The sequence below is a fragment of the Eleginops maclovinus genome, chromosome 11 (genome assembly GCF_036324505.1).
Source record: "Eleginops maclovinus isolate JMC-PN-2008 ecotype Puerto Natales chromosome 11, JC_Emac_rtc_rv5, whole genome shotgun sequence".
NCBI lineage: Eukaryota > Metazoa > Chordata > Actinopteri > Perciformes > Eleginopidae > Eleginops > Eleginops maclovinus.
The window spans coordinates 6,197,661-6,208,960 of NC_086359.1; the positions used below are offsets into that span (position 1 = coordinate 6,197,661).

An 11,300-nucleotide genomic window follows, 5' to 3' on the forward strand; every position below is an offset into this window, starting at 1 on the left:
GTGTTGATGCTGGTTGTCTCATGTGATTCTTGGATTTCTTTATTAATTATGCCATTAGAAAATGCATCAAAGAAATAGATGATATGTTAGACATGTTGTGCACACAGTACATTGTGCTGCATAAAGGAGAATTAAGGACAAAAGTATAACTAATATACATCCGTGGAAAAAATTAAGGTCCACTTCAGCATTATCATTGTCTCTTAGGTTTGTCTTTGAGTTTAATGGATTTTTTGTTGTTTTTGTATTCTATAAACTACTGGCAACTGTTCTGTGTGTTCGAATTCAACAGACACTGGAATGGCTTTCCGGAGCTGTATGTGAAGACTTTAATGACATAAAACTCACAGTATCTGTAGTCACAGTAATAAAAAGTGAACAAAATCTTTACAAACAAGTTGCACAACGTCAATATAAAAATATTCTATAAGTTACACAAAAAGGATTTGAGAAGAGATGCAGATAACTCAAGGTTAGAAATGTAGATAACAGTGACAGGAATTGACATTCAGTTTGCCCAACTTTGCAAACAATTCCCCAGCGTGCAAATAATAAATGTAAAATAAGAGCATGGACATCCAGCAGGACAAAGAGACTGTTTATGGTGCTTTGATGGCAGATGCTAAGTAATACCTTCATCAGTGGAAAAGATTCATCCCTCAGTGACTAGATCACATGGCGGTCAGCTGAGTAGAAGTGATGATCCTCAGAGTGATGCTCCCAGGCATCTCGTCAGCCATCTGCCGTCCTCTCTTCCTCAGCTGCAGCCTCTGAGGGCTGGAGGTGTCCTTCACCGCGCCGGACAAAACCACCTGGCCCATGAACTCGTCCTTCACCGCGTTGCTGTTCCACACCTGAGCAAACCAGCAGTCATGTGTTTAAAAATAACCACAGATCATCTCGGCGACTCTGATTAGATTATGTTGAGTGATAACAGGCAAGGATGACGTTCTGTGCTCTCAATTACAGCAGATCACGAGCCATTACATTGTCAGCTGACATCTAAATGTGTGAGCTTTTGTAGTTTATTGATCCAGTCTTTTCATTTTACCATTATCCTTTGTTTTTGTGAACACTGAATTTCTTTATTTTTGGGAGAAATGCAATGAAAAATGTGGGGGGTTTTTTGTAGGAAAAAAGGCATTTTTGAACTAATCCTGTTCATAGTCAAATCCAAGCACACAACCCTGGTGAAGTTGGTTTTAGCTAAGCCAAGATATTCAACAAACATTCAACTCCATCGGTTTCTTGATAGTTTCACAAACTGTGGGCAATGAGAGGGTTTCACCATAGAGAAATCACTGTTTGAATGAGACTGAGATTAATTACAGGCACAAGGAGCAGAGGGATGCCATCTTACCTCCACTGTTATGGGATTTCTGGGCTTCTTCCTGTAGAAAATGGCGCTAGTTGTAAACTCTGGATTCAGGGTGTCCTTCTTGAGGGTGGATCGTACAGACCGGCCCTCACAGTGTATGATCACATACGGGTCTGCACCTGCAGGAACACATGTAAAGTACCAAATCAGAAAACCATATACAGGCGGATCACACTGATTGATATCTTCATGTTTGGGGTAAGAGTCATTTGTTTCTTACCTCCAGTACTGTCCTGGTTCTGCAGCTGCTCAGCTCCATGCACGAAGATGTGAGTCACAGCTTGAGGATATCCAAGAATGGACTCCAGCATTTAACCTTTGGCTTATCTTCTGTCAGCTCCCTGAGAGAGATGAGAAGTCAGACACAATGAGAAAAGAAAGGTACTTGTATCTTGAATCTCTGCCCTAGGTCTAGCTACTGTATAATCAAATCGTAAGACATGTTTAATACACACAACAAGTTGGATTACCCAGCCTGGATGACCTGGATGTAAGCAAACATGATTGTGTTCTGTGTTTAGGTCTGCCAACAAGAATGTTCGGAAACCAAATCACCATAAACTCTTCGTCCAAGATAAGCAGAATGAGAGGGGATATAGCCTTCCAAGTGATTTAAAGTGAAAATAATTGTAAAGTATCCAATAATTATGGGTGTTTTCCTTGGATATAATCCCTCAGACATTAGTGTCTGAATTAAACAATCAAGGAACAGCTGTGTTCTTGTAGAGTCTCTTAAGACCTGACTATTGTAAGATAAGTGAATGTTGACAGCATAAACCCAGCTATGCTGCTGAACCAAAATGAAAAGCAGTCCCTGGTCCGACGTCACACCTCCACCACAGTCGTACCTGCAGCCTGAGTCCACATCGGTGAAAACTCGGATCATGTAGTCCCCCAGGGTGTACGGTTTGAAGGTGGAGGGGATGATGATGTAGCGGCCCTGCTCCAGCGTGCATCTCATGAACACCGTCCGAGCGTTGATGAAGGTCGACGTCTGCACACAGTGCTGGGTCAGGATGTCGTGCATCCTATACTTCCTGTTTAGTTCCACCTGGAAAAGGAATATAATTATGGCTGATTTAGTGTTTATTTAAAAAAAATACTGAACAACTGACTAACTTTAATCATCAGGTATAAAGTCTGTCATTGTATTTAGGCTACCTTTAATTCTACATCTGTATCAGCTTCCCTCTGATATAGATGTAGAATTAAATTTGAAGGGTTTCAACTGTTTAAATAGTTTATTCTTTACTGCAGTCGTAGATTATTCTGCCTCCTGGTGGTAGAATAATGAACTAAACTCCACATTTATATAAATTTACAATGTATTGCACTGTTTATTAAGAGCAATAATCATTACTCATTCTTTAACCCGTCATAGGTTAATATAATAACCATAGTCCTCCTCCAGGCTTTCACTGAATGCCCTTAAATTTCCACCAATAGGCCCTTTTCACTGAAGGCTTGTCATTGCAGGGCAAGCACAGGTGTAATTAATAACAATAATATTGGCCCTGTACCTTTGAGATGGAACAGGGTGGTGTGCATGCTGGCTCACTTGAAAGGTAGTGACAGCAAACATCATTTGATCAACACCACAACAGTATTTGGGTTCACATCTGCCAATTTGATCCAAGTACCAGCTACTGTATGTCTATAAGTCCTTAAACTTGTCAACAGGAATATAAATTAATTAAACGTAGTTGGTGAAACAAAAACACAGAGTGTGTAAAGTGTCTGGAGTCCGTCAGATAAAGATAGATCTTGCTAGCTTAATGACAGCAGTTGACTAGGGTTAAATTGGATGCTCCTACAGCATTTACTGCCGTCCAGAACCTGCCCCTTTGGCAGTACTTCTGTCAGTTTGATCAGAGTGTGTTTAAACTTAGCCAGATCTCTGACATGATTATCACATTACAGGAAACGTGATGTCAGGTTTACAGCTGCTGGGCTGCTTTGACATTGCAGTTAATTATGACCTATACTGAATCACAATGTGGAGGTCTTTAAAAACGCTGCAGTTCTAAATAATGTATATCTTATCTTGTATACTCTAATAATGCATGAGACTTCTATCGTTTCCTATACAAGAGAAGAGAACTCTACTGAACTCTTTACAGCTTAGGAAGAAATTGTCACTCATGTGTTTCCACTCTGCCGTTCAGCTTGAAACAATCATAGAAAGTATGTGCATTCATCATGTTTGATCCTGTATGATTTAGCCTGCTGTTGAAATGGTTTATTTTGGTTCTGATAGGGAGTAATGTCTGCCTGTCATTAAAATCACCCAAACAACTGTTCACTGTTTGCTCAACAAATAAGTGGAAGAGTCAAACGCAGCCAAAATTCTTTGACCAAAAAGGAAAGCCAAAATGTGATTAAATGATCCTGTTTTCCCACAAATAAAGTAACCCTTGACTAAAGTTTGATCCAACATGAACACCATTTCCTCTGTAATTAACTCTAGTGAGTCTTGCTATGAACATATACTGTTGTTTCCCCCAGCGTTATCGTGTAATACGCAGTTACCGACAGTTCATTAGATCAATTCCATATGGTGAGCACTATATTTTACCTTGATGACACTAAAGCCAATGGTAATGTTTTCTCCTTGACCAAATCGTCTGTGGATCTTCATGTCTTTCTGTTGCAAGGAGATCAGGACCTCATCGGACTCCTTCGTAACATCAAACAAGAACTGTAAAAGAATTCGAAGATTAGTGAAATTAGATCCATAAATGTGTGTTCATATGTGTATACATGTGCCTGAACACAGATGATGTAGGAAGACAGTCCTTCCAGTGTACCTGTGGGTTCTGCAGGAAGGTGGGCTTGTGGTTAGCACAGCCCCCGCAGCGGTTCAAAAGCGGATCTGCGTTTTTGGTCCAACTCCCAAAGTGCACAACCTCATTCCACGTCTTATGGACACTGATCAGCGAAGTATTGATAACACGGCAAACATCTGCATCTGTGAAGAACTTGCACCAGTCTGCAAATGACATCCTGTGGACGAGAGCACAGAATGCATAAATTCAAATCTGAAAGGGGAGGTACACTGTTAAGGTTTAGAAGAACTTAACCGCTCACCAGAACTCCCCATCGTCCGCTACCGTGATGCCGAGGTTACCCCTTTCCATATCACCAACCTTTGACCATTCCTCAGAGCTGACAAACCAAAAGAAACAAAGCAAATGAATGCACACATTTTTAGTGTTATACTCCACACGTGACCAAAGTTTTGACTTCTAAAATGTGACTATAAAAAGATTGCTTTTCTACAGAAAAAGAATCACAGGTCAAATTTAGATTTCAAATATGATTTGATTTCACAAAGAAAGAAGATTGAACGGTATTATCGGCTCTCTGCTGTCCCTTCAAACACTCCACACAGTCAATATTTCCCCAAAGATATGGCAAATAACAGTCTTAATCCTTATGTACGCCCATGGTAAACTCAGTAGTGTATGTTGGTTTGAACATCTTGGACATTCCTGCTCTTCTTCTAGTTGTAAATTGGAGAAAACATTTAGGAAATTAACTTTTATCACTTCTTACGTGTCACTCCAGGGTCCTTTCCACTCCATCTGACCCCAGGGGTTCCTCATGCGGATCAGAGAAATGGTTTCATTCTTGAAGTACGCCAGCAGCCCATGACCCAAACGCACTTTCTTCACTGCAGTTATTGCGTATGCGTGGCCTTTCACCAGCCCGTTCGCCATCTTGAGTTCAATCTCATGAGGCTCCGCCTGGTGATGAAAACAAACAGGTTAGATTCTCTGAAGGAAGGAGACAAAAAGGCACCATGTTCACAAGGAGCACACACACCTTGATGGAGCAGCTTATGACTCCTCCACGGTCGTAGACCTTTAGCAGATCCTCAAACAGCTGCTCTTGTTTTGTCTGGTCCTTATAGTAAGCTTCTGCTTCCAGGTCGATGGCTTCAGCCACAGCTCCACTGAAATCCACCACAGCATCTCCGGTGTTTCCTCCCTCCAGAGACTCATAGCAGCCAGAGAGCCTGGACACAGAGGTGCAGGGAAAAAAAAGCTATATATACAGCTCAACACAAGATGTTTACAATGGGCTCTATATTACCTATATGTGGTTATACCAACATGCTGCACATATATTCTATATTTCCTAATGATTTTTTGCCAAGTAGGTTTCACATACAAGGAATAAAATTAGACATTGACATAAATATATAGAATAGGAGAAATACAACACAAATACTATTTAAAACTACATACAAACACAGTTTTTCATGATGTATAAAGTATAGAAAGAAGTAATAGCTATTTTTGCATGGCAACTACATTTTTATTATAGGCTGTAAGTGTAACTTGTGGTAGTAATAGGATTTATTTTTTAATGTAGTTGCATTTTATTATATTTTAACTTTGTGATCGTCTTTAATAAGTGATATCAACTACATATAAACAAAATACCTAGATAATATTAATATATTTCTGCAACCGGGACAACGTAAAGTGTACTGACTTGGCGTAGGCTTTCTCCAGCAGGGCGCTCCAGAACTCGTTGTTGTCCTTTGAGTGGCAGTAGATCAGCTCCTTGTTGATGGTAGGCAGTCGGTCATCCACCACAACATCCACCCACTCTCCAAAAATCCAGAACTGGAAGTGGAAAATGCCAGCATAGTTGTCCGGATGATTGGGGTCCCACTCCTGCTCCTTGTAATCAGGAATTACCTGAAAAGCAAATGTTGCAAATACAGGTGAGGCTAAACAGTCATGTTCAGTTGGACCGGCACATTTTGCACCCTATTGAAAGGACACACCTGCAAAAAGCTATGGAGTAATATCAAAACCTATGGGTGCAACTTTAAATGCTCCTGTGATGAGTCTTGTTGAACCATTCGCTATGTGATGAAATCTCGCAAACTCTCGTATGACGTGTACAGCTCTTTTCAGAATCAAAATATATAAGTTTATCCAGTAAGCAGCTGAGCGTAAATGGCTTTAATAACGTTTGGATTTATGTAGTCCTTGCTTCAATATAGTGATACTGTAATCAAGTATGGTAGCCTGCACTTTTTTTGCGGTAGCTTAACCAAGTAAAGTACAAACACGTGCGACAAATTATTTCTCTCAGCAAGGAGGGTCTAGCGGCAATGTGAAGTTTTAGGAAAATAGGTAAGATATAGTTTTACAGGAACTTACGTGCTGTCATATTTTGGGTGTTCCGTGTTGTAAATAGTTGCCCTTGGTTATATTTAAATGTTAGCATTACCTTAACAATATTATCTTTTCTGTGTGATACATATCTGTGTGATTTGGATGCTTGCTCAGTTAAGCCCTCCCCCTATACTAACCGGGGTAGATGGTATGTTCCAGTTAGGTAAGGCTGAGACTGTAAAGTGCTTTTCACCGAAGAAACGGGGTGAAGTTTACTTTACAGTTTAATTTAATCTGGTGCTCTCTTGCTTTTAGTTTTATTGTTATCTTCGGGTTTCAGTTAACTTTTAGTTAATAAATAACTCTTAAGTTGTGTGCTACTACTCCTGCCTATCGACCTGATTTGGCAGCATAAATGATCTTATTAACCAGAGCAGACTTGATAATGGTGAACATATGTAACAGTGGATTGCTTCCAAGACTACTTCTGACTCTTTGTATGGTTAGTTCTCTGAACAGTGGTGATGTATTTAAGTTTGTCTCGCATCATTTGCCCTACTTTTGAAAAAGTAATAAACTTGTGTTTTTGTTTAACTCAGTTGAAATGATACCATCTACCAGCAAAGACAAAAGTATCATCAGGTATGTCTTTTTGGCAAAGGTATGTGGTTTGCTGTTAGTCATGTATGAAACCCCCTCAGGTGAATTCCTGTAGTCCTGATTTGACCTGCTTTCAAACTCTAAATATGCACACAAAAGCACCATATTCACCTTCTTCCAGAGGTTTGGCTTCAATGCAAGGCAGGAGCAGGCAGCAACAAACCAACAATTTCCCACAACTCCCTGGTTCAGGTCATGGGAGCTAATGCCCTCCACAAACAGGCTGGGCGCAGTGCTTATCTCCTGCAATAGAAAAGCAAATGTGAGGCACTATTGTGGCAGTGTAGTGATTATTTAAGTATTCTGCTCTACAATGTGTGTTCAGAAATAATATTTGATCCCCTGATGATGTTATTGACTCACCCCTGGTCGTTTCCACTCCACCGATCCAGGAGGTGGTTTCCTAAAATACAGCGATGAGTTGATGACAGGGAACTCTGGGTCCTCAAACAGTTTCTTGTCAGTGATGCAGTTCCTCTTCAGTTCAGCATAATGCTGGTTTTTGTACGGGACAGCAGAGGAGAACATGGTCCCGACGCTGAAGCCTCACAGCTGCAGAGGGATGACAGACAATATCAAAATGATTAGATTTTTGGGCCTTTATGTGACCCAGAATTCCTCAGAGTTGATTCTATACAGGGCTTTTATGGTTAAGATATGTCATTTATAACAAAAACTGACACAATTATGTTTTTTAAAAGTAGGCTTGGAATATATATTAAGAGTCCACAAAGAAAAGCTATATTTATTTTTCTGGATCTTGCCCAATAAAAAATAAAAAATGTAGCACAGCTGTATTCTCCGGAGAAAGATGATTTAAACTCTTGATCTTTTTGTTCCCTTCTCACTGACCTCTGAGGACTGTATTTGGACAATATCTGCCAATTAAATCCTTTTAAAATAAATCTTTATATAATATAGTTGCCAGAAAAAACATACTGTAGAGCACTGAAGTTGTTTTACTGGAAGCAAAAAAAAAATGAGAGGAAGTTTGCTGTTCACGCTGCCAAAAAAACATCTATCTCCTAGAAGCCAGACATGACGTTTTTTAGGTAGTGTGAAGAGAAAGGACAGCACATTAAACAGATGTGACCGGGAGAGAAAGATTAAATGTTTTGAAGAGGAGCAGCAACAATTTCTAGGTCAGAAGATTTAGATATACATTTCAAGAAGTACCTCGTAAAGAAAACAAATAAGAGAAGAAGTAACAACAAAATGTACCTTAAAGACAGCAGTGTGGCACTTATTCCCTCCTGCTACACAATGAGGAAGTTGACAGGTGCTGTACCTGCCTGTACCGCCCTCCTATGGCTTATTCACATGCATTGTTAGAGCCACACCTAGACTGTGTTGTTCAATTCAGTAATGGATTATATTAACTACCGGTGTTATTGTGGCTCTGGGTTAGGGTTTACACGTGGTCTCCGTGACTGTGCGTTATCTGCTTGAGAGTTCCTGGCTAATCTGGACCTGCAGGTTATTTTTGGTAGCTTATTTGCTCATAGCACAGGGGAAGTTTCTTTCTAGCTCTACAGGTCTACTCGTTTTCTTTAATGCTATGTTTAATCTGTGTTGTATGTGTAAAGGTGACAGCAGGTCACATTCCAGAGGTTTCGTCACATTAGCCAGTACACAGTGGTGGTGATGTTGTTGGGACGATGCTAAAAGATCAGATTCTTTTACACATCAGATCAGATAAGATTTCTGAAGATTTGATCAGGCTGCAGCCATGTTTAAACATGTAACAATGAAGATTGTACTGACTCCTTCCAAAATGTATTATGAAAACATTGAAAGACTCAGAGAAGACATCTAGAAGTGTGAGGGTTTGAGGCAAGAGGAAGTGAAGTGCTCTAATAAGAAAGTATTGAAATGAGGGTAAATAATATTTAAAAAGCATAATCAATTATAAATAGCTAATTCCATGAAACCACAGGGAATCAACCTACACAAGGATGTTACAACTTGACTCGAGAAACTTTCTTGTAGTACTTACTAAGTTAAAGGTAACACTCACCTGTGTTGAGCTCTTTTGTCCTTGTAGTGATAGGCTCAAACTCATTCAATGTTCATTAGGTTCCTGTTGGATGTGTTTAAATCAATCCCGCTATTCTGTCCTAAGAGCTGTTATACCTTTCTCAAACCAAATCCAGTTTCTTGAGTGTGCACTCCTGACTTCGAGGGCTTTCCCTGACACGTTCATCGGCACAAACACTGCCTGGAAAACCGGTTTGACGGGCTCCTTTCTGCAGCAGGAGGTGTGATGCTAAGGCTGATACTGTATGGGAGGGAAGGGGAGACTGAAATTGAACACCTTCACTCCCACAACCCAATAGGTGAAACAAGCTAAAACCTGCCCTATTTATTGTCTAGTATAATTGCATGAGAAAACTCCCTTTGAACGTGGAAGTGTGGGATTATTTGGTCTCATTTGTCTCCGGTAACAATGATTTGTTTTGTTTCCAGAGGTGGAGGAAGTACACAGATCAGTTAAAGTAGAAAACTATTGTCTTAATATGCTACAAAACTAGTGTGGTTTTAAAAAATGTTACTTAAGGGAAGTTTTATCATCCAAATGTACTTTAAGTATCAAACATTCAATATGCAGAATGGGTCTTTGCACAGTATTACAGTTATGCTACAAAATGGTTGTTGAAGTGAAGTAATGTACTTTTTTTACATACCAACCACAATAAAATCTTCCAGTTTTTTCCAGCCAGAAGCAAGTCAAATCTAACCAACATAATTTATAAGCCATGTGCTAACCTCATTCTGCAAGGGAACTGTGGCAATAACACAAACTGTCTCTCAGTGTTTCAGGTTTTATGTTGAAGGAGCACAAAAGCCACTTTGTCTCCCTCAGAGAGACAAATCTTATCTGGAAAAGTCTGGCTTTGAAACTTGAAAAAATGTAAGCAGCGAGTCAACAACATTATGACAAATCCAAGCAGAAGCTTAAGAGACGGGAAGAAGAACAAATTGAAGAAAATCCTAAAATCTTCTGGATTAGCAATGATATGCGAGAGGACCACTGCGAAGTTTCAGTTATGATAACAAGTTTGTGAGAAAAGTCATGCTTCCATATCTAGTCAAACAGTGAAGGACATTGAAGGCTAACAATAGTTGTCACGATTACAGTTAACATTGAGTTAATTGCAAAATATGGGTCAATAAAGTATGTGTGTGTATAGTGTATATGTTCACAGAAAACTTTACGCAATTTAGACGGTATCCCTTATGAGATGATGCTCACAAACAAACACAAAACCAGTGGTCAGCAACCACAGCAAATCTCCTCTACTTTTTCTGACCGATTCTGTACATTATTGCTACTACTTCTCAATATCTCAAAACATATATGCAATAATTAAATGGTCAAATCAATCTATCATAAATCTTCCCCCAAGTCCATGTTATCATACAGCCCAGTGTCGCTATGTGCCTCACTTAAAGCTGCTTTTATATTTTAATGGCAGCTTAAATTAGTTTTATTACAGACACTGATGGATTAAAGATGATAGTTTTTATTTCGAAACACCTTTCAAAGTGTCTATTTTTGTTTAATGAGGTCTCTTGTGCATCACTTTTAATATATTGTTATTTTTCCTTGTCAGTAAGTAAATCCTTAATACTCAGCCCAACTAGCTTGCTAGAGAGCATGTACAGAATGACCCTCTTGAGCTCAATAAAAGCAAAGGTTTGTCCACGCACTGTTTTGATTTTAAGAAGCTGTTACTGTTGTTGGATGATTCAGGTTTCAGTTTCTGTTGGACAGGTAGGGAGAATGTGACTGGATGAAAGGTGAAGGAGTGCTGCCTGGTGACAACACTGCTGTCATGTGAACGGAGGTTATGTTATAGAGAAATCCATTAAATGTAAGTAGTGTTGGGAATAATGGGATTATGCAGTTTATAAACTGTTAACATAAAAACAATGGACTTAATTTAATTTAAGATTGAACACTTTCTATTCATCTCGTCTTTCTGGTCAGTTGGTTCAACCGTTTGTGGTTCACAGCAAAATACCCCGTCATCTACTGGCCAATGTTTATGAAAAATACATGTATTTTGCAGCTTTTCATGACATTTCATAAGTACATCCATGCTCCCTTGAGGAGGTTCACTTTT

The 11,300-nt window shown here is 39.5% G+C and overlaps 1 protein-coding gene across 1 annotated transcript; it reads right to left on the bottom strand.

The window, feature by feature from the left end:
• Positions 1–23: 23 nt before the first annotated feature.
• Positions 24–9,441, bottom strand: LOC134872465 (calpain-5-like). The gene is given in 14 exon segments (XM_063895784.1): positions 24–854; positions 1,361–1,497; positions 1,599–1,682; positions 1,685–1,719; positions 2,227–2,429; positions 3,954–4,076; positions 4,186–4,381; positions 4,466–4,543; positions 4,934–5,124; positions 5,204–5,396; positions 5,879–6,087; positions 7,285–7,416; positions 7,537–7,725; positions 9,191–9,441. Coding segments are annotated over 13 exon segments (1,929 nt in total). The 5' UTR covers positions 7,702–7,725; positions 9,191–9,441; the 3' UTR covers positions 24–671.
• Positions 9,442–11,300: the final 1,859 nt, after the last annotated feature.